At 37.1% G+C, this 25479-nt stretch overlaps 1 protein-coding gene across 1 annotated transcript in view; it reads left to right on the plus strand.

Moving 5' to 3' along the window:
• The first annotated feature begins 4121 nt into the window (after positions 1-4121).
• LOC139725588 (chondroitin sulfate proteoglycan 4-like) overlaps positions 4122-25479 on the plus strand; it is a 50095-nt gene continuing 28737 nt past the window's right edge. Inside the window, exon 1 of the mRNA XM_071636679.1 lies at positions 4122-4454. Within this exon, the coding sequence (XP_071492780.1) occupies positions 4373-4454 (82 nt within the window). The 5' untranslated portion in view covers positions 4122-4372. The remainder of the gene's footprint in view (positions 4455-25479) is intronic.

The raw sequence follows: 25479 nt of genomic DNA on the forward strand, positions 1-25479 counted from the left end.
CACAGCTCAGATGTTAATACATGGGACCGTTAACAGCCGGGGTCTGCTCGTTAACTAAATTGACACGCGACAATAGAAAAAAAAACGGGTGTAACTGTGCTTTGTTTCTGACTCTATCAGCCGAAATTCAGACAGCATAGCATTTATCGTTTACATACATCACCGCAGCTAGCTTCTTGTGGGATGACAACTGACTGCTTACCCGTGAAGCTGAAGTTCAGGAACAAAATGAGACAGTTGTTTCGCTTGGTTACGGTAGATACGATAAGTCGAGTCGCGTCGAGTCGGCTAGAGTCGTGTCATCTCGCGTCGCGCCGCATCCCATCGCCGATTACTTAACGAGTTGGTATAGGCCTATATAGGCCTTATATACTCCGTCAAACATTGTGACTAGCTTTTTTTTTTAAATCAAATTTCAATTCAATTCAATTCAATTCAATTCAATTCAATTTTTTTTTTCAATTCAATTTATTTCTCAATTCAATTCAATTTGTTCAATTCCACCAAGAAAACAAAGTACAGAAATTGTAATACCTCAGTATTGGATGAAGACAAGAAATCAATGATTACACAAACATGACAGATAGCTAAAAAGAGTTAACATATACTAGTACATGAGGTGGAAAAGATAGGAGTCCTGCTGAGAAGCAAAGCTTGTAAATTGCAGAAACTCCTATTTACAGATACAAAACAAAACAAAACAAAAACACCAGATACACAAGACTGGAAAATTCAGCCTAAAAACTATATACAATATATACATACAATATGCGAAAATGAAATGATAATTGTGGGGGGGGGGGAGAAAGCACACTAACGGATGTTAAAAGAAAAAAAATGTGTCTAAAATAGAATACGGGATTGAATAATGGGAAGAAAAAAAAATAACTTGGACTTGGACACACAGTTACAGGGACAAGAGTAAAGAGGGTGAAATAAAGGCAATGACTTACAAGATATCCAGTGCTTAACTAAGATGTAGCTCAGCATTAATCAATGGAAGAAAAAAAAATGTAAAACCAATAAAGTAGATGATATCAAAAAGCCTACATATATCTATTCTCCACAGATAAACTATGATTCACTACTTCACTTGATTCATTCTAATACATCGCTGGACGAGCACTTAGTTCCTCGACCCAATATTGTACCGGTCCCCCCCCCCCCACAAAAAAATATATGTATATGTATTCATATATATATATATATATATATATATATATATATATATATATATATATATTTATTTATTTATATATATATATATATATATATATATATATATATATATATATATATATATATATATATATATATATTATATGTCCGGTCACATTTAATTGATTTAAATGCTTTCAGGCCATTCTGATTCCTTTTCCAGGTGTCGGTACCTGTGACTAGGAAGTTAAAGATAGACAACATTTAAACGTCCATCTGTGTTGAAGATGCATGCATGTGTATTGACTGAAAGATTGGTCTGTATCTGGTCGTGGGGGATATTATGTTCCGCGGAGACTGCGTCTGGCTTCACGGATCCCCTCCTATGAGAGGAGAGTGATAACGTCAATAAAAATAAAAGACTCCTCCGGACAGACGGATCTTTCTGTCTAGCCAGTGTATAGTTATGAAGCCGGATTCACATCATGTTGCAGGATAGGGGATGGACATGGTATCTCACAGGCAAACTCCAAGAATCATTGTTCACTGGTCCATGTTGTGTTTTCTTTCCTTTTCCTTGTTCTCCTCCTGTCCCCTTTCTTTTTTTAGGTATCTTTCTCTTCCATTTTTTTTTTTATAGTTAGGAATTACACAATAATGATTGAATGATGGATCATGAGATCAAATTTTGTAGAGCTGAATTTCTTCGGTTAGGGCAAGAGTATTATGAGAAGTCTTACAATCTATGGAAGCCTGAGAGAAGGACCAATGTAGACCTAAACTAACGGAACCAACATCAGCAACAAAATTTTGCGTTGTATATTCATTTTGAATACCACAATGCTGCTGTAATTTAACTGAGACAAAAGGAACGTAATAACGACTTTGCATGAAGTCCCACGTAGAAACGGAGAGGCGTTAGAAATTTGAAATCTGTTGTCAAGATAAAGGTGATTGATTGATTGATTGATTGATTGATTGATTGATTGATTGATTGGTTGATTTTCCAGCCAAGATAAAAATGTGTACATTACTTAACATTGAATAATACAAAGAAATTATCACAAAAGAAACTGCGGCTGGATGGTCCTATATACTTCACTCCGGTCTCATGGAGGAGCTGTTCTGCTGAGGGTCAAGAAGAAAACGCACTTGGTATTACATTAGCATAAAGATCAAATCAAAGATATAAAGAATGAAAACAGTATCCATTATTCTATGCAAAATGTTACAAAAAGCTTCCATAATATATAATCCCTACATGTTCAACAAATGTATAAACATCCAGCTTTAAAAAAGTGTTGATAACCTAAAAGTATATAACTGTGAGACAGACAAAAAATATCAATTTCTTTAGAAGCTCTCTTGCTTTTATAATAAAGGAAGAAAAGGAAAGTTTACATATCCTGGCTATTTTTTTTTTTTTTTTTTTTGCTAAAGGAATGAATGAATAAATGAGTGAACTGCGAACCTTGGTGACATTATGTGCAAAATAGTATAGATAAATAATCGAAGAGACTAAACATGGGGGATAGACAGATTTATCAAAGTAGATGAATGGGAAGACAGATGGTGTATGGTTAGATAGATAGCTTTATAGACAAGGAAATAGATTGATGGAGATAGATAGATAGATAGATAGATAGATAGATAGATAGGCAGATAGATAGGTAGATAGAAATAAATGAATTTATTAACAAATTTCAATGATACATAAATTTGATAAATCACATTGATACGAATGAGGCCTATTTGGTAAAGGGGCTATCAAATAGCATATGTGCTAATCGAGGTTAGCCCCATAAGGTTGATTACAAGAATCAATATCAGCAAATTGACTGAAAATATAGGGCCTATATACATCTCTCATATCTTTTGAAATAATACATTTACAAATAACCACGACAAAAAGAATAAATATAACAGGTATCAAGTAACTTAAATTGAATAAAGTGAAAAATAATGACCTTCATGAATTCTTCTGAAATCAAAATTCAAGTTCTTGGGCCTTTCCTCAATTTAATATTGTTAAAATGCCCGTCCAAAATTTCTGCGACTGGTAGGCCTAATATTTCGTAATTCTGTTGGTAAATTATTTCATATATGATGCCCCGAACGTGAAATTGATTGTTTTCCCTAGGTTGGTATTACTCATTGAAACACTCAAATTCGATTTCACTTTGTTTCTTGTTTGATATGGGTGTTTTACAGCATTGAGAAGTAATCAGATAAGGAATGAGGCAGGTGGTTACCCTATTTTATGTCATGCATTAACATATACCAATTACATATAGTGGTATAGATAGATAGATAGATAGATAGATAGATAGATAGATAGATAGATAGATAGATTGATAGATAGATAATGTAGATAGATAGATAGTGTATATAGATAGAAAGAGATAGAGAGATGATAGATAGATAGATAGATAGATAGATAGATAAATAAATAGATAAATAGATAGATAGATAGATAGATAGATAGATAGATAGATAGGTAGAAATAGATGGAGACAGAGGGAGAGGTATATCATACAGTTAGATGAATAGAATAATTAAATCAACTGATTTATAGAACATCGGGCCCAAGGTATGTCAAATGTAGTCAATGTTTGAACAATCACTGACTATTACTCTATGAACTGCCAGCATTTATTCTATCGCTATGAAACAAACGCAAGAGTTGTAATAGAGCTATGAGAGCCTGAGGAAGAATCTTGCAAAGATGTGAAAAGAGAGCTATTTCCCCATTTCCTCTTCGATGCGGAAAGTTTTCGCGACAACTGAAATCGAAACACCTCATTCTGTGGTTTACTTCATCTGTGGATCAATAGCGTCCTCAACTCGCTCAACTGGAGTACACACCTTTCATGCCTTTTCAAACGCAACGCCGGGCGGGTCGGGGTGTTGCACTGGGCCACCGCTCTATGTGTACTCAGTGCCTGCCTGCCTAGCTAGCTGCCCACAGCGTGGTAATTCACAGGAGTTTTTCTCACTTGCTAAACTTAGTAAGGTTACGGAGTCAGTGGTCTACGTAAGAAGTGTCTACGTCCGAAGACGGCGTATGGAAGTTCGGGGAAGGTACACCACTTACGATGGATTATGGTAGCCTATATTCCTCCCGCATTTTCATCATTCAAAGTATTCTCAGTGGTTAGAGAGAACCCTGTATTTATTCTTCTGTGTGATCGAAATGTGACTTGCTATCGTGGAAATGACGAGATTTCAATGGAACAAGATGCACACCGTACTGACGTTTCTGTGTCTCTCTCTAACCTTGGAGATCGTGCTATGTGGTAAGTGTGGGAATAGTTCCAATCGGCTTCAGTCGGCTAGCTGTCCCCTGTCGTTCCGTAGGGGTGCTCCTCTAGCGGGGCACCGCGGGGGCAGTGTGCGAAACCATACGAACCTGCCCGAATCGAGTTTGTGTTTACAACATCCCATCAACAATTCTGTGGTATAAGCGTTTACATCATGTCATTTTGTTCTGTATGAGTGGAAGGTGTTTCAGTTCAAATAGTTTTGATTTGGTGGAAGCGATTACACATTTTGTGACCACATTTTCTAGAGCTTTGAGGGCATGTCATTCAGACCAACTTTTAGGATTCATTAAAGAACAAATGAAGAGCTTGTGAAACTTTATACATTTATGATTTTGGTAGGTGTAGGTAAATCTGGCAAATTCTTCAGGATAGTAACGGAAGAAGATACAATCGAGAGAATTTATGTCACAAAGTAGAAGAACGAGGAATGATGTGTGTGAATGATGTGTACAGAGGCAAGAGCTAGCCCGACCAGATGCCGTGCGGGCTGTGTATAGTTAGTACAGAGCAAGTGTTTGTGTGTGAAACATCACTTAGGTTTTACAAGAGGAAGTTATGAAGAGCCACAGTTATGAGTTTGTTTGCATGAGTGAAATTCAGAAGACAAAGAAGATTTTGGCTCATTTTTGGCACAGTACCAATTCTCCTGTGTGATGATCTTTGTTTCATATTAAAATGACAAGTTTTTTTTTTCCAACCCTTACAATTGTTTGAATGTATAAACTTTTAAAAGTGTTCTTTTTTTTTAAATGGTTACTGAGTATGTGTCTGCCTTGCAATTAGTATTTTCGTACAAGTTATGTGTCATACAAGACTCTAATTACAAACTTTATTCTTTATACAACTGTACTACTATGAGCACTGTATAGATATCTGGAATGACTTAATTCCTTCATTCCAGCAAGTTACATACAGGGGAACATCTTGAAACTTGTGTATTTCAATACCTCCACCAGGAGGTTAATGTTTCTGCTGGCATTATTGGTTTGTTTGTCTGTCAGTTTCCATAATAACTCCAAATTTTATGAATGAATTGGGATGAAATTTTCCAAAAAAAAAGAAAAGAAAAAAAGGTTGATTGTGACACAAGGACTGAAGGAGTAAATGATTAAATTTTGGCAGTGATCTGGATCACCATCTCGATCCAGGAATTAAAAAAAAAGAAAAAGAAATGGAAGATTCTTATCAGTTAGGAAATACACTGTAGGGCCATTTCAGCATATGAATAACTCCACAATTTATTTAAAGCAAAATTACTTAGTATTGCCATTGATCACTCTTTTGTACAATATGTTATGATTATGAAGAATGTTAATTTGTATTCTGCTGTTGGGATGAAGAACTAAAAAAAAGCCGATGGAAATGAGTTGCTTTGAGCCAGTTGAAGATTCAGTGTACACTCTCCAAGTGCTTTTGTAGTTAACCTGTGATAATAAGTTTGTGTTGTTGTATGGGTTCTTACTTACTACACTACTTTAAAAAAGTGTATTGCCTGCATGACCTGTGAGTGAAAAGCCTGACCATGCCCATGCTGTAAATGTGTTGACGTTGTGTAATCTAAGTTGACAGAGAGCTGCTATACGATAAATACATCTGGAATGCCTGTGACGGACTGTTTCACTTCCCTGCTCACTACCTGGGAAGATGATCACTTCTTGGGTATTGTTGCCGAGTTTGTTGACAGTGACAGATTGTGGTTCCGTGAAGAGTACTGTCCCAGCATACTGTAGTTTGGAAACAAAAAATGCTGTTCCTCAGATACTGCTCAACATTGCTCTTCTTTCTTTTCTACTATTCTATTCTTTATTTTCATTCTAAGGAATTAAATACCCCCCCCCCCCACATGTGGGTTTGGTATAACAGTTTGATATCAGTCAAAAGAGGATAAGCTACATACAGTTGTAGTATATCCCCCCCCCCTCCAGAAAAAAACACAAACAAACAAAGATTATTAACTTGAGTGTGTACAGTATGGTAATGTCTGAGGTACATTTCTATCCAGAGTACAAAGATAATATCTTCCCCCCCCAAAAAAAAAACAAAACAAAACAAAACAAAACAACAACAACAAGAAAATGCCCTCAAAGCCTTATCTTCCATAATATTTCATGAGGTCATCCTGAAAAAACATTATGAAATACATTGTGAGAGAGAGAAAAGTTCTAAAAATATGAGAGGGGGGGGGGTCATGGTTTTGCCACTCTATTCATATTGGTTGTAACATTGAAAAGATGAATTCATCCTCTGGCTAACAATACAACTTCCTCCGGGCATTGATGTGCAGTATTGTACTGCCTCCATTCAATATTGTTCAACATCTATCCTTTTTTTGTGAATGCGGCAGTATGAATTCCCATTCTGCTTGGCTTTCAGCTCTTTTACTTTTACCTTCAGGAAAGGCTCGCAATTCTGCAGTCTTCAAGGTTTTCAGCCTTCGTTTCTTATCAATAAGTAATGAGATGCATGATGGGGGTTTTGGTGCTTTTGGCTTGCATTGACATTTCAATGTTGCATAATTAATGCACATTCGGAATTTCACATGAGCTGTTTCTCTGTGGATGACACAGATTTGTATTTAGATATGATTTATTATCTATTTTGAGTGTGTGGAAACGAGAACTGTGTTATAGTCTACATGTAGGTTCAAATAAGCCAAAATTTGACAAGTACTCACACTTTGAGAGTACTCACAATTTGAGAGATTACATCATTGCTGTACACTGTAAAGGCCTTTGAGTGTATCTAATCTAATCTACAATGTATTATCTCACCACTGAAAAAAAAAACACACCATCATTTTTATATCTTTTTTTTTATTTGTGTGGTTTTTTTTTATTTGTGTGGTTTTTTTACAGCAATAGCTCTTTTTCTATAGAAAACAATACTATACACAGCCTGACAGATTTAAAACAGTAAACATTTGTAGGAAAACAACTGGAAAACCAGCATGCCCTGTTATCCTCACAATGCCTACACAATGTACAGGGTTTTCCACAAGTTTGCCTGCTGGGTGCAATACTCAGCGCCTCATACAATGCTGCCCCAAACACTTGGCGGGGTGCCTCTTCAAGAGGGAATTCTCCCATTCACATGGGTAACATCTGTGTAGAGTTAACAGAATTTGATTTCTTGAATTAAGTAATTGGCATCATGCAACTCTACAGGTTGCTGTTACTGGTTGTTTGTTTTTTTCATTTTTTTTTTCAATTATTTCTTCCTTTTTTTTTTGCTCCCAGAATGGGTTGCTCCCACAGTGGGTGTACTACAGTGTATGTAATGCTCAATACAATGAATTCTATTAATAGTCTTTGTACAATGTATTTCAGGACAGCTTCTGAGAAATTTTGTGGTATCATCAGTTGATTAGATTCTTGTTCTTTTTAAAGTTTTTCAATCCCTTTATTTTCCACTTGTGTAGGTTTTTGATGAAGAATTGTATGCTGTGCCATGGTGCAAGCAATATTTGTTACCCTTTCAAAGTTGTGATGTTAAGGCTAAACTTTGATTATAGTTTCTTACTCCTGTGGATCATAAATAATTTGCATGATGTTTGAATGTAAATTCCTGTAAATACGTGCAGTTCATATTTGTTGTTGAGGCCCAGCGACTGTGATGTCAATTACACACAGAACGTGTTTTATCTCATTTTACACTCTATTGTGCTTTCATGGATGTGTACAAGATAAATATGCTCAGGGAAATTCAGGAAATAGGCCTAGATAAATACTCTCACAACCTCCATTTTAATATTCATTTATAAATGTCTTTGCAAGGAAAAGCATTAATTACTTTTTGATGCATTGTTTGTTTAAGTCGTGAACTGTAATCCATTTTTGAAATTACAACGCACGTCATACAAATTACAATGTACATATGCATCTGTGAGCCTCATGCCTGAAAATAACTTGACAGGCTGACATACATGACCTCAATCGTGGATGACACATTCACACACATACACACACACACACACACACACACACACACACACACACAAGTAAAACATGAATCTTCTATGTCATATCAATTGATTTTCCTTGCTGTACAACAGTATTTATAAATGTCATTCAGATAGTCTATTACTGAGCACATGACTTAGTGTTGTTGCAAACAATTGCAGTGGGGAGTGCCCATGATATCACAGGTGCAAGATTAGAATGTACACCCTGTGGTTCAGAAAAATCAACACTCCTTCAGAATCTCAAGCAGTTACAACAAAGGTCATCTTGTTTTACTCAGCTTGTCTCTTCCCATATCATAAAATTATGATGAATGTGAACAGACAAATTTGTGTTTGGCTTTGCTACCCCCATCTCCCCCCCCCCCCCCCCAATATCTCTTCCCCACCCCGCTCCCTACACCTTCACCATCACAACCACCACTGTACCTCTATGCTCCTGGGAGGTTAGATGTGTAGTGTCTACCGATTGCTCCCGAGTATCAGTGACCCTGTGTGTTTGCGCACATCTGTTAGCACAGCAGATAGGGAAAAGATATAGCAGAGACCCTATTCCATCTTCCCCACCCTCCTCCCTCCCCCCTCCCCCCCAAAAAAGCAGGAGGACAAAATGACCTCTCAGTGTTCGAGGGCAGACCATATCAACTTCGAAGCTATACTGTATGTAGGTACAACATGTTTCTGTAGGTCAGGGCATTGGATTTGATACAGGGCAGAGTCTGTTCATATTTTTTTTTCCCTCTCCTGACCACAACACAGTGCCTCAAAGCAGCATCTGAAAAGAACCTCTGTACACATAGCCAGTGTGCTACATTTATACAACCAGCTTTTATCAAATCCTTATGATGTAGATCATCATCAATTGCAAGTACCGCTACAAGTAGAAATTTACTTGTCTCCATGTAGTACATCTGCGGGTATTTTCAGAGAAAAGAAGGAAAAAAAAAAAAGAAAGAGGCATATACTTCATTTAAAAGTACTGCCATGAAAGACAGATATCACAGAATCAAGCTTGAATAGAAGAACAATACAATGTATGTATTTCGATATTACCATGCAAACTCTGAGTTTTTATGGTAATTTCCACCTGAAATGATATTATACAATAGCATACAATCTTCAGATTATGTTAAATAAAAATTGTACCCATTTGCTACAAAATTGTGGCTCAGTAGATGCTATTATTTGACAATTTGCATAGTCTCTGTACTTCATGTAAAAAAAATCAATGTTACAGTGTAGCCTGTTACTGTTTGGGACAGACTGATTTTGCTAAAACACACATTTACCATGGGCACCTGCCCGAGTATTTTCTGAACTCGTCTTCAACAGATTAAGTAGCCCTTAGTTTACTGTGTTATGCTCAGTACACCCAGGGAACAAACTTCTTCAACAAGGCCTGTTTGACAGTTGATAAAAAGAGATTGAAAAATTTAAAGCAGTTCTTACAGATTCTGAAGCACAAATATTTTGTTGTACAATGTTTCAAAATGAGTTGCCAAGAGTGGTGCACAATTTGCACAATCAAATCCTACATGCGGAACAATGTAGGCCTATGTAAAACATGATTGGCATTCTGTTATCTTGGAATTTTTGTATCACTGGTATTTAATAAAGGATAATGATGATACTACTACTACTACTACTACTACTGTTACTACTACTACTACTTCTACTACTGCTACAACTACTACTACTACTACTGCTACTACTACTACTACTACTAATAATAATAATAATGATAATAATAATGATAATGATGATAATGATAATAATTAAACTATAAAGTGTCTGTCTAAATAAGATTATATATAAGTAAAGATATATATCAAGGAAGTCATTACCGGGTAGGTATTTTGCTGGCAAAAAGAAACTAATTAAACAGTCTGTTACACAAGAGCCTCGCATGCTTGGTGCTGTCAATTTAAAAAAGTCAGGAAAAAAGCCTGAAGTTCAAACATCTCACAAATTGCATGTGATGATACCTGCAATTTAGCATATTTCAGTAATTTGATTTTGATTCTGATTTTCATACCGTAATCTCTCAGCTGGAAAGATAAATGATAATAGCCTAGTCAATCATGACAATGATGAAATTGTGGAGACATTTTGTGAGCAGTACGTCTGCAATCCTAGACTACCACATCAAACCTGCCCCCCCCCCCCCCCCAAATTCCGCCTGAAGATCTCCAATTGTCATCAAATGGCTCTCTAATGGCCCTCCATGGCACGTTACTCGTTACCGCTAATGATGACAACCTCTCCCAAAGTGAGAGGGGCCCATTTTTTCCCAGTTCTCTCTCTGCCAGTCAATTAAGCTGGAGGTAGATCATGGGAAGATTAATTTGCTACAAAGGTAAAACCAGGATGTACAACATGTAAAACGTGTGATGAAGAGAAGGAAAGGAGGGGCTGGAAGAAAGTTTTTTTTTTCTTCATTTTCACCAAGATTCAGATTGCTTCTCAGCAAACTTGAGGCAACATTCGGTACATTTGCACAGCAAGCTGAATTCTTCTTGGCCCTGGACAGTTATGTGTTTTCACAGAAGTGCAGTGAGCCCAGTGTGGCACATGTGTCGAGATGGAAATGAGAATCATCTGTAAAGGAACATATTTTCACTATGATAGTTCAGAGACTCCAACCCTAAGTGTCTCTTCCAACAAATGGGAGATTCTCCCATCTGGAGCCTTGACTACAAACAGGAGACTTGGATCTTGTGAATGTGCGCATAATGTACGTACAGTGTACGTGTGTGAAGCACCTGTCATGAGTGCAAAGTATGATGTCAGCCTCTTACGGCCAGGGTCCAGGACCTTTGAAACTCTATAGATGCTGCTTATAATAGATGCTGCCTGGTGCCATCTTTACCTCTTTTTTGAACATTTTATGACATAAAGGAATGATGTAACATCTATGGTAACCACATGCAGTGATGTTGCACAAGCTAAACTGAATAGTTCAAGTAAAACCACACACCATACACTACAGACAGTGTGCTTCAGTCATAGTCCTTTTTCTTCTCCTAAAAAAAGTAATTTATGCCAATCACTGTGAGGCACTCATGTATAAAGGCCTATACCGGTATATATATATATATATATATATATATATATATATATATATATATATGTATATAATATTTTTTTTTTTTTTTGCAGGAAGATGACCATTTAATCAAACTAAGTACGTATAATTGCACACCATATATGCTTAATCTATTTATATGTGCAACTTTATTAATTGTGCCTATTGCTAGGGACACTCATCATGCCTCTGAGAAAAGTTCAACTTTTATTTAATACTGTGATTCTCATTTGACCAACAGTGAGGTCTAATGAGCATCTCAAGTGTTTGTGAAGAAGCCTTAGATCGTGGATGAGATGGAAATGATCTATGAATTGTAGGTGATTTGCGAGCATTATGGTTGTTTTGGCATGGTTGTAAAGTGTTACACAACTACAATGTATTCAGATTAATTGGAAATTATATCGTGTATAACATGAGGCCCTAGGGTTTCAATTGAATCTTGCCCACCAGAGAGGAGAAATAGATTTATGAATGATACAGTGCAGCGTATTTTTTTGTAATTTTTTTTTTACTATTCATTGTCAGTATGCCGTAATATGTAGAGTAAAATAAATAAAAAAGAACTTCTCTTCAATTTGAACTATAGTTTGGGGTTGATGATTAAAGTTTCAGTTATATTTGAATTACAATACTTCTAAAAATCACAAAGCTAGCATTTCTGTCATAGAATTCACTTTTATTTTGTTGAACTTTATTTAGTGCAGCTTTCATGGATTGAACAATTTATATTCAGATTTTTACCAATATAATGATACACAAAGAAATTCTAAGGTGCCATTGTGATGATGTCAAGAGAATTTCTTACTGCAGCAGAATTACCCCAAGACCAGATGGGTAAGCCCAATTGCAAGTAGCCTTAACCCCCAAGTACGACTGTAGTGCACTGCATGTGAAAAATTGTTCTCTTTAAAGAACTCCATCCATCTAGTGTGTATGATATGTGAATGATATTTATGAAAAAAACGAATGTCCCCCAAATAAGTAGAAATGTTTGACTCAGAAGTCACATAGAATCTGCACTGAGAAAAACAGGAACTATATGCGGCACTTTCCAAATAAACATGAATTATGTACATCATGCTTTATACGACCACTTCCTGAAATGCAGTAAACTGGAATATTTTATTGTGTGGAATTACATTTATAATGTTTACACTCGAGTGAACTAGTGCAGAATTAGAATATGCTGATATTCTTGGATGGTACTAAAATACATACTTTCATGTGTATGTGTAGGAGTAGTCTTAGTCAGAAACATATAAATAGGTGTACTGAATTTCACTATGGTAGCACAAACAAGTTTCCACTTCGTATGATACAGAAGTGCCTTTCAAGCCCAAAAGGGCCATGACTGCTCATGTGTGGGAGAGAAACAAAAGAAACTCCTCTGTATTTCTTTGTCTTGGTACAATGTGGAAAATGACCCAAGTGTACATGTACATGCACACATCAGGTAACTGCTGTCTGATTGATTTAATTAGAAATGACATTGATTTTCTTCTCGGAATCCATTGTGCCTTGAAGATGATGGTTTCCACCCTCATGTTGGGGGCTCACTTCTGGATGTCTATGTCTTGGTGCAATGTGGAAATGACCCAAATACATAGATGCACACATCGTGTAACTGCTGTCTGATTGATTTAATTAGAAATGACATTGATTTTCCTCTTGGAAACCATTGTGCCTTGAAGATGATGGTTTCCACCCTCATGTTGGGGGCTCACTTCTGGATGTCTATGTCTTGGTGCAATGCGCAAAATGCCCCAAATACATTACATGCACTTTTCATGTTACTGCTGACTGCTGTCAGATTGGTTTAATTAGAAATGACATCGATTTTCTTCTTGGAAACCTTTGCTCCTTGAAGAGGACATTTTCCACCCTCGTGTTGGGGGCTCACCCCCTTATGTGTCCATTTCTCCTGGTCTCTCCAGAGCTTTGATCTACCCTCCAAGGATCCTCCATCTTGTCTCGATGACCTTTCCTTCATACCGGGCTGTTCTCCCATGATTCAATGTTTGGATCTGCATGTAGATACTTTGATAAACATCGTGTCCATCTTCCGATACAAGGCCCCTTTAAAGGACAAGTTCACCTTCATAAACATAAGGATTGAGAGAATGTAGTAATATTAGTAGAACACATCAGTGAAAGTTTGAGGAAAATCGGACAATCCGTTCAAAAGTTATGGATTTTTGAAGTTTTTGTGCAGTAACCGCTGGATGAGAAGACTACTGCAATGTATGAATAACTTCGATGTCACATGCGTACAACAATACAAGGAAAATATAAAGAGAATTTCACAAAATTTCATCTTTTGAAAAAAGTACACATTCCCCTGACTCATTACCGACATATGTTACGGGTAATATTATTCCCCCTACCTTTAGAAAGAGGCAAGTCAAGTGCTCTCTTATTATGCGAAAAAAGTGAAAATATGTTGAATTTTCTTTACATTTTCTTTATACTGTTGTACGCAAAAAGACTCACAAGCTGTAGTAGTCTCCTCATCCAGCGGTTCCAACACAAAAACTTCAAAAATTCATAACTTTTGCATCGATTGTCCAATTTTCCTCAAACTTTCATTGATGTGTTCTGCTAATATTGTTGCATTCTCTCAATCCTTATGTTTAAGAAGGTGAACTTGTCCTTTAACTTCTCGCTCATCCTTCAGACAAACGATTTACATGCAGGGTATTCTATTTTGTGTGCATAGTATCTTCTCTTTTGTTATTGCAATTCTTGATTTTCAAGTTGGTAGTATTAAGTGGGTCAGTGGTGATTAATCTGTGGTGAATTAGATGGAAGTGGAATGGAAAAGGATGGGGAGGAAGTTAATAATCCCCACCATGGTAAATTACCAAAGATTTCTTCAACTTCTCCCAAGTTTGCCCAATCCCAAGTCACTTGTTGGCAAATTCTATTCAAGGAAATGTCTTGAGTGTTCATATGACTTGTTTATTTCTTTCTAGGGGTATTAGTCATGCAATTGATGCATTTTGTACAGCCAGCTCACCAACTGGAAGGATTAAAGAAGGTATTTATAAAATCCCCTCTTTTTACAGCGTACACAGCTACCAAAGCTGTCCTATGAATACCAAGTAGTGGTCACTGTAGCATACAAGAAATCCCTACATGTGCCAAATCCCTTCATTGGCATGCCAAACTTCTAACAACTTCTCACCTTTATGACATGCTGTCAGGTTAGTTTCTCTAATATTAGATGGCTTTAATGGTCCATTACATGCAGCAAAAGTGTGATATATTTTACGTAGTTCTCAGCTCGTTGGTATAATGCAGTGTCCTGGTGGAATTCGCTATACGGAATTCATCTCATGTCATTGCATTGGCACCTCTGAATTTTGCTGCTTACGAATGTATAAAAACATTAGATGGAACCGGTTTGATTCATTAAATCTGCACTAAATGTGAAGTAAGTTTACAAAACTTTGCCAATATGAGACAAAAAAAAAAGAAGAACTTTTTGCCCATTTGAGAAAATCAGTTATGAATTTAGTACTTAACTAAGAGGGGCTTCAAAAGTGTAACAAATATTTCATCGTATCCACTACCCGGTAAATATTGCCTGTGTTTTGAGATCTAACATACAGCAGTATGCCCAAACCAATAAATCATGATTATTAGAATGTTGCGCATTCAAGTAGTGCTCACTTTAAATGTAATGGAATGATTTTGACAAACAAAATCAAAATCAAGTCACTTGCTTATGTCTAATCAAGCCTCAATGAGTAAAAAAATGTTTTTTTTTTTCATTTTCATCAATACATACAATTACTTGAAGTCATTGTGTTTCTTTTTTTACGTTTATTTGACTCCGAAAAAAAAGTAATAAAAATTTGCTCTGAAAAATAGACTCCAATAAATTGCAACCTAATAAACCAAATTTACCTTGTTCCGTATTCACAACCTGCATGTAAATTGATTCAGGTAGTGTATACTGTAATTGATGAAATATTCAGCAAATCAATACATTTTAAACATTCCAGGAGTGATACCCAATATTCGTTTGTTGTTGTTTTCAGGATGTTAATGCAATGAACATGTCAAGAATAGTGGAGACCGTTTGTGATGTAGACATTAGAGCGCTGTGTGGGGAAGGGATAGCAGATTATCCCACGACTCTCCAATAAAAAATCCAATTCATACAAAATGAGGTTTGCAAATTTGTTTTTGATGATTGCCTTAAAGGTCCATCGACGTGAGCGGGTGGGCGGTGTTTCATAATCAGACATTTTTTTTTTTCAATGAACACCAGCAGTCGGCAATGCAAGGTAGTTAGTAATAACAATGTGTGACATGCATTTTGGATTTTTGCACTACACAGGAGCACACAACTCATACAGTTGTACATTTGTTTTGTCCATATTTTCAATGATGAAGGATACATAAAGCAAGTAACCACATGCAGTGGTCTGTTTATGTAATAAGATGTAAATGTAGGTCGGACACTGAAAATGTATGTTGTTAGAAATTGTCTGAATTTCCTTCTGCTGTAAATTAACAGCAAATGTTCATCAGTGTATATTTGTCATGAAAAGTAACAAACAAACCACTTATGTATCGAACAAGTAAGCAAAAAAAAAAAAAAACAGAAAAGAAAAAGAAAGAAATAATGCTGGAAAGCATGAACATTACAAATGTATATTCACATGGGTAACTTTCCATTACAGACATTTGACATGGTTTTGAAATGATCATCCAATTATTTGAAAATTACTCTAAATCCCAATGTAATGGTGGCTAGATCTTACCTTTACACTGAAAAAAAAAGAGAGCAGAAAGTCTAAGGTGTTACCTTCTGCAAATTCCCGAGTTGTACACCCAATCTGACTACAGACTTCAATTGATACCTTCAGTAGGTACCCTCACATCCTCTGGCTTTCAGTGAATCTATCTTGTCTCCTTAAACCTGTCAGTCTGCCTAACAGAAAGTGTGATTGTCAGGCATGTTTTATAAGGAAAAAATGTAGACACAGATAGACAGACAAACAGACAGACAGACAGACGGACACTAATGGATTTTAAGTTACACAGATACATACAATTTGTATGAACACAAACTCGTAGACATGCATATTATAACGGTCCGTAGACCTGAGATGTGGGAGTTTGGATTGATGCACTAGTACATTGGTACAGTAGCTGCGTCACCAAGGTTGCTGATGATGTCATTGGATGCTGCTGATGTGATTGGCTGCATCAAAACCAGCAAGAAAGCTTTGCACTATTAAAGTACTGTTGCTTAAGCTGTAACTCCAGCTTTCGATATGATTCACATAAAATGCACTTGAAGAGAGGCTATATGTCACCTTTATTCAAGTTCATAACCATATTTGTGTCTGTTTGACTAGTTTATGGCTTGGTTATAGTATTATTCAGGTGTACTGAATTGTTGTTACTTCATGCTTTATAATGTTATGCCAGTTGAAGAATAACAAGGAGAACAAACACAAGAGTGTCCCAAAATTCCATACAAAAATCTGTTACTTGAAAGATAAAGGCTTTATTTACATGTGGAGGAAAGCAATATGTAGTACTTCGGCATGTGAGGTTTTTGAAACAAAATATTGTACTTTAGTTCTCTATATAAATTGGTTTGTGTTATTGTTGGACTCTTCTCTTTCTAGCACATTTATTTCAAGAGGAAAGAAAAAATAAAACACCCTGTTTCCCTTTTACACCAAGGATGCACTAGGGAAGGTGCCTCACATTATGCTTGCAGGTATTCTGCATGTGTCACCCATCTCCACAGGCTCTCAGCCGACTTGTTGCCGTGGTAACCCGCATCATTCCTCTGGTCTTCCACCTTGCAGATGGGTCAAAGCCCCATACCAATTAACATGGGAGTTCGTGCCTAGCTGCAAGTCGGAAAAAAAAAAAGTGAAACAGCAACATAAGAATGAAATATTAGGAGAGTGGAGTCTTGATGTTACACTACATGCGTAGTATGATCCAAATAATGCCTGTTTGGGTTGTAGAATAAGATTTATGCTAAATACTGATGCTATCCAAGGTTGTTGTTGTTGTTGTTGTTCATGTTGTTGTTGTTGGGGGTTTTTTTTGTATGTGTGTGTGTGGGGGGGGGGGGGGGATGGACTTTGGTATTGTGTTAACCGCCACTTGCTATTGGACTGTTTTGCAAACAGATGTACTTATTAAAAATGGAAGAGAAACTAATGCACTTATCATACATCTCAGTGGCAAAATTGCTATGTGTATCCATTATTTTAAAGATCCATTCAGACTAAAATTGTGCTAAGTGACTACTTTAGAATTGGGGCAATGAGTATATAAATGGCACTTTTTTAAAGAATATTTGCTCATTTCCTGGCATAAAGGTATGCAGTCTCCGTAAATGTTCATAGTTAATGACTAATGGCTGGTCAGAAAGAGTTGAAAAAAAAAGTGATACTCTCATTAATGGTATGAACTAGAGCAAATAAAGTAAACATGTGATGAATGCAAACTTCTTGATTAGTTAACTTTCTCTAAAGCCTAGCTAGTGTGTGTGGTGTGTGTGTGTGTGCATGTGTATCGAGTAGGTTGATGGGAGAAATAGTTACATAGAGGAAACAGCGACCAGGAAGATAGAATATCAAGTTGTTCTTTCAGTTGTTGTTGCACTGATGTCCAAGTTGTGAATGGTCCTCATGCATGTGCTGTACATCCGGTGTGGGGGGGGGGGGAAATAAGGATACTTGTATATAAGTTACCTGCACTGTCCAACTGGGACTAGCATTGGGACATAGAGAGGGCTTCCTGCTCTGAATGGGACGGGGTTGACGAGCAAACAGCCCGTTTCACACCTCGAGCATGGCTCACTCGTCCGAAACCCTTTTGTGTTTGGCCAGCGGAGTCACTGGTGCAGTCAAGGACTCGTCTAAATGCCACTCACGGAACCACAATTGCATCTTTCAGTTTACCTTTCTCTGCAAGCTCATCTCTCTGTATTTTTCTCGAAAGATGGTGTGAAGTGCTGGGGACAAGGGAAAAACATAAAAAAGACCGGTTTCTCTGTATCAAAATATAAGCGCTTTGTTAAATGTTACATTACATAATTGTATCTGAGAACCATCTTTTTTATTATGTGTATGCAAAATATTCACAGGAGGGTGCTTGATGTGATAAAAACAAGGGTGGCAGAATTTGTAAAGAGATAAAAAAAAACTATTGTTTTAACTTGCTTCTTTGTTGGACATTGAAAAGTGGTGTTTACCTGTCAATAGAATGTGAAGTGTTTGCAATATAATTCATGTTAAGACTATGAATAGTGTGATATTACAGGCTCATTTAAAGCCACAATATTAAAAGGCAAGCCATTTACTGTTCAGCCTTCAAGAGGCTTTGCAATGATGTATACATTACAGATTGTACCACCCTTCAAAAAGTAAAAAGCCATGGCACTTTTGTATATTCCAGGTGGACTGAACTACAATTATATATGAACATCATAGAAACAAACGAAATATTTGATTAAAGTTTCAGTAAGATTTGATAGAATACTGTAAAAGCTGCTATTTTCATGTACAGCTACAAATATTAACGTGAATGAGGAGGTCACAAGCATTATCGAGAGATGCTGTTTTCACAATTTGACAATGATGCCATCGTTCACACAGTCACTTTACTAGAACATGGTGATATTTAAGTGTGTTGTTGAATCGCGACCCAGCAATGACTTGTGAAATTGTGAAAATTAAACCCTCGCGAAAAATGACAGCTGTTACAGTAGTAAAACTTTTTGGTATTCTATGTATTCTATTTCAAAATTGTGCTTGTTTTAATGAAACAGGAAATGAGTCATAAGTTGTGGGATGCAAACTGGAGGAGAGGATGATGTCATTGTTTCTCTACCATTTGTTTTTCCCAAGAACATATAAAAATCATATATTTGGTCAATAACTTGACAACTGCATTCCTCTCTGCCAGTAAAATGATTGCCATAAAGTTAAATATCTTTGCAGTGATCTCTTACAATTTGTAATGATTTACAATCAATGAGTTGTAGTGGAACTTATGCCAATTTTGAGCATTTTGATACTTCCATTGCTACACTATGGGGTGGAATTGCACAGTAAAACCAATGAATTCGTCGACACAAGGTTATCTCTTTTTTAAAGAAGAGGCTAGTGGAGCTGTTGACATCCCCCCATCCTAGTCACTGTATAGGATGGGTGTGATAAATGCCTCGGAGTCATCAACAAGACAGCGATTCAGTCTGTGATGAGAGTGTTGTCTTTCTCCAGCCCCGGTGTGACTCTGGCCTCCTGGCATTCCCATCTGTGGCGAAATTTGTTCTCTGAGAGAGCGAGCGAGGAAGGGGGGGGGGGGGGAGACTCTCCTTCACATGCCACGACTCATCTATATCAGGGTCCAGTGACTCGATCATGTTTAATGTTACTAGTACACTGTCGAGGCATTGATTCCCCCATCCCCTCCTTGGTATATTACCCCATCCCATCCCCCAACCCCTCATCACTGGTAGATGAATGACCATGGGTTTTAATGATACCCCTTCCCAGCCTCGATAGACCCCATTCCCCACCCCCCTCATCATCAGTGCTTAGATGAATGACAAGGAGCAAAGTGATTGCTTCCTTCTGTCATGCACTGATTCATGATTCTCCCCAGCGCCGCCGGACAATAAGATGCTCATAACTAGGGAGCAAAGGAGGAGGGGTGAGGGAATAGATAATATGGATAGTAAAGCATGCAGACTGGATAAACGTCCCTCTGCCTCTGAAGGTGTAGTTTGCGTCAGTAGTCTGATGTTTAATGCATCTCCTTGTAATGGAAAGGGGGAGTAAAAGGGAAAAGGCTGTGTTTTTTTTTTTCCTGAAGGTGACACTGGCACAATTACTGTAAAACTAGGAATGTTCACATGCATTTCAATTTCGCGAATTTGCGAGCGCCAAGATTCGCGAAATTTAAATGCACGCAAAGTTCTTGTCTATACTATGTATATATGCATTGAATGCCAGTGGCAATTTGCGAAAACTTCGTGCCATGAAAAAGGGCGTCGGCTCCAATTCGTGAAAATTTCATGCCGCGAATATATCATGTTTTACAGTATTCATTTCTACAAGAATATCTGTTACATCTTCTTTCTTTGTCAGTCTGCTCCTTGGATGAGACATCCCAGCGAATACGCTGTCAACTTCTGGCGGATTATCTGCTTCATTTCGTCATCTCAACTGCACTTTCAAAAGAGAAAGTTGTGTCATCCTTCTGTTTCACTTCTTTCCCCTTCCATCCCCACAGAGATAGCTACGTAGTGAGTAATACCAAATCTTCAGTTACGTTCACACGATGTTTGCAATCTTCAAACATTTTTTAACTTTGAAGATTAGCTTGTAGTTTAAAGGTACCTCCAGCAACACCTAATCTAACGTCCCACTCAACCGGAAGAAATATACACTCGGCACTAGCAATAAACCTGATAATGTGCGACAAGACAGTAGTCTACAAACAACACACTGGAGGTTGATCTAGAAGCTGATGGAGCATAGGGTACACGGAGAGGCCATGATAACTTTTGAGTTCATTAATTATTGTGTCCACAGAGATCCCCTGTGGCTGGTGGATAGAGCATATACCCTATAAAGATGTCTTGTATTTCTAATCATCAACTAATCTTTAAGATTGCTTACTTTCGAGTGTGTCTACTAGAACTATGAGCTAATCGTTGAAGATTGAAACTTCAAGCTAATCTGTAAGTTTAGGAACATTGTGTGAACATTATTATGGTGTATGTGTGTGACGCCACCTCCCCATGGTAATCCACTGTCTTCCCCAGTCGTAATCCTTCGTCTAGAAAAAGAAAGATTCCTTTTGCAAAAAATGTTACACTCGCGGAATGGATTTGGCTCCACAGGGCAGATTCCTCCTGCTAGCCGCCGCCTCACACTTGATGCCTCAAACTTGTCAGAACCACATGAAATATTACATTGTTGACCTTTTCATAAAGATATCCAAGCTCCCTAGAGAAGTGATGCATGTATATTTTCCCACCCAGTGCATTGGAGGCATTTCTAAAGAAACTAATTATAACAGACAAACATGGAAAAGCTTGTTGTTGTAGATGTTTTGTCAAGTGTGTGATACTACTGTAAAACAAGGAATATTCGAGTGCATTTTAATTTCGTGAATTTTGCGAGAGCCAAGATTGGTGAAATTAAAGTTCACATGAAAGTTCTTGTCTACACTATGTATTCAATGCCTGTGGCAATTCACAAAAATTTAATGCTGCATAAAAGGCCATTGTCTCCAATTTGCGAAAATTTGATGCTGCGAATATATCATGTTTCACAGAATATTATTCTTGAATACCCCAGATACCCTTATTTTGAGTTCATGTTATTTCAAATTCATGGTATTTTTCAGCACATCTTGATAGTTTTGTCAGTCTATGGCCAATCTACTAAAACTCACCCATATAGATGGTTAATATTGGAATATATGTGTTTGCCACTTCAGTTTTTCAAAATGAAATTGGATATATTTTTTTAAGTATACTCTTTTAAAAGATACCTTCATTGTTATCTCTGTCAGCTTCATGTAGTGAGGGTCTTTAAGATTCAGTCAAGTGTAACCAGGGAGGTGAGACTTTTCTGCTGTAGCACCTTACTGAACTTTGGAAGCGTACAAGTCGTCTTAAATGCAATACTGTTGCCCCGAAGGGAGCTACATGAAGCACTGAATATTGCAGAAAAAAAATTACGACAGCAGGTTTCACCACTATTCCTCGAAAACCAGGTGCGTGTGTGGTAGGGGGTGCATGTTGCGGTCATGACGAGCTCTTCGGGGCATATTTGAATGCTGACGTGATCCTGCAGTGTCTGAAATGCAGTAGGAAAAACAATGGTGTCTGTATATTAGCATTGCCCACTCTGCTAAAAGCTGGTGCATTGGCAGAGAGATTGTGTCTCCTTGATGCGGTAATGGTAGCATGACGAATATAATATAAGAAAATACAAGGAAGATTTTTCTTTTCTCTTCTTTTTTGCCCCTCCTCTTCTTTTTAGTTTGTCATTCGAATATTTGATTGATGATGCAGACTGAAACAATGGGGTAATATTTGTGATGATCATTAAATGCCATTTAAAGGGAATAAAAAGGATAATGTGCAAAGTCCTTAAAAAGATTAGAAGGACATTATGTATACGCTAATATGCATACATTCATGTTTTAGGAAACTACTGTTTGTTTTTAAATTTAATATGGCAGTACATAACATCGTAAAGGTGCAGGCCTTCAGATTGATGATGATTCCTGTTTAAACATAAACCCAGCCCAAACTAGGTAATCATGATGAGCATTATGAATGTATTTCAAATTTGGAACTTCGTGGAAGCATTACAAATTAATGCATTTCAAGTATGAAGCATTATGGTATGTTGTACATATCCATGCATTGATTGTGACAGAGGAGAAATGGTCTGATGTCATTTTACACTAGTGCGTGCCTGTTTGTGTTTATTCTAATTTGTAATTTGTAAACATGTCAAATCAGTTGACTTCATGTGATTCTATTGTTGTTAAACTCATGTGCAGGAGTTAAACTTACATTACATTGTAAATGCAATTTGTCCAATGGGATATTCTTACCTGCAAAGGGCAAAAATGAATAGTATTGCAACCATGATATCACAAAATACATTGTACAGGATGTATATCATTATCACCATTGCTGTGAATCATAATATCTACAATAATCAATGTTGGCATTACTGTTGTTATTTTCATGTCTTTTATTATTATTATTATTATTATTATTATTATTATTATCATTATTATTATTATTATTATTATTATTATTATTATTATTATTATTGTTATTGTTATTATTATTGTCATCATCATCGTCATGAAGTTATGATTATCTATTTCACACTTGTACACCAAATCTTTGTTATTTGTGTGAACTAGAGTAAAGCGGAAGTAGGGGTATGTCACATGGTTCCGATTTAACGCACCACAATTAAATATCACTCCTTGGTCGTCTGTCGAGCGTGGCTGTTTGAGAGGCAGCGTCATTTCCCATTGGTGGGTTCCACCCCCACCCCCCCCCCCCCTCCCCAAAGTCATTCCTTGATGATGCATGCCTTCATGCACCAGTGCTCATTAATACCTTTAACAGCAGCAAATGAATGTGTTGACGAGAGTGACCATTCTTGGCAGGTGAGAATGCAAGCAGCCTGTCCCAGAATTCCAGCCAATGTTTGTTTTATGATGTGTTACGCATGTCTGTCAGTTTGTGCAATAGTCTGCGTGTCTGTCCGTTTTTCGTGTTTGGTGTGTCGTGCATATTACTGGTATTTGTTTCTGTCTGTTTCTGGCTCTCTGATGTGTGTGTGTGTCTCCATCTGCGCATTTGTTTGTCTGTCCCTTTGTGTGAATGTGTGCATGTGGGACTACATGCTTGTCTGTCTGTCCATCAGTCATAGAACTTTCTCTCTTCAAGAATAACGTCATGTATTGAATATATTGGTCCAACTTCCAACCCCTTCTATAACCTCTCCCATGATACATGTATTTCTTTTCTCGTTTATGTCTTGTTTTGTGTGGTAGAAACTGCTGTTGTGATAAAGAGCTATAACTCATCTACTATTATACTCACGTGTAAACGTAATATGAGTTGATATTAAATTTGTGTACACTGCTACAATTGTAGCTCCCTTCTGATTCTGACATGATATTTATTTGAGCAGTTCAGGTGTCATGGAAGATTTGATTCATAGAGTTTATTCAAGCGTATCATTTTAGAGGTGAGACAATTTATTCATACTTAAAGAGCTGATAGTCATTCACTGATTCATTGGATACGCACAAATATGTTTGCAGACTAGAATATCACCACAGTGATCTAGTCTAGAAGTGTGCATGCTGAATTACTATCGCAGAAGGGAGGCAATTTGAATGTACTCTGTGTTCAAGGAGATGTTGATGAACAGAATAGGGCCTGAAGTCAGAGGAAGAGGACAGCCAATGTTTTGTTGAAATCAGACAACAAAATAGGACAGTTCCGAAATCTTAAAGGGTGACATATTTTCATGAAACCTTGATGACATGCATTTCAAGATAAATGATGTGGCTTGGTCTCGCTGAACTCTCTTTTGCTTCCACACAAGTCTTTACTTGAATTTCTGTGTTTGAAGAAGAAGAAGAACATATTTCCTTTGGCTCAAATTGTTGTACAATAAGTGTTGCAAAGTTTCAGCTGTTATGGCTATATAAAGTTCAATGGATTGTGATTGAGTGGAATATTGACAATATACTGATTTTATACCATATTTAATTGTTACCAATATCTTAAAACATTATTTATATTTACTGAATTTTTCATGTCAAAGGCAACTGGAACAAAAGTGATTCTCCCTTTAAACTTTGTATCATGCACCTATCACAAACCCTTGGAATAGGGGAAGTTATGAACAAAGACACAAGAAAATGACTCTAAAGTGGAAAAATGATGACATACTATTATGTCCATAGAAGGGGAATTTCTTTGACAAAGACAACTCTACAAAACAAAAGTGAGAACCCAGTGGACGATATCGACCACAGTGGGGTTGGGTTTAGTTGTGTGCTCTATTGTTCAGCAGCAGCTACCGTTACACGGTATTTCTGCTTGCCTGGTGCATGACGCATTGTTAACAAGAGAATTAGCGCTAAAATTCCCAAAATTGCGACACACACACACACAATTAGCCGGCTTTGCTCTGCTCCGAGAGGTAAATATTGCCGATCCCACTCAAGATTTGGTCGACTGAAAATGAGGTGATACCAGAGACTTAAATACAACCAGCAGCTGAACTGAATTTGAATGAGTATTAAAGTCTATTGGGCCCCTTATTCAGACATAGTTTATGACAGAGCTTATAGAAGAAAATGACTACGTAAGAAAAGTGACATATTTTTCAAAAATCATG

The sequence above is a fragment of the Diadema antillarum genome, unplaced genomic scaffold (assembly GCF_040938485.1).
Source record: "Diadema antillarum isolate AM-2024a unplaced genomic scaffold, OU_Dant_1.0 seq00000050_RagTag, whole genome shotgun sequence".
Taxonomy (NCBI): Eukaryota; Metazoa; Echinodermata; class Echinoidea; order Diadematoida; family Diadematidae; genus Diadema; species Diadema antillarum.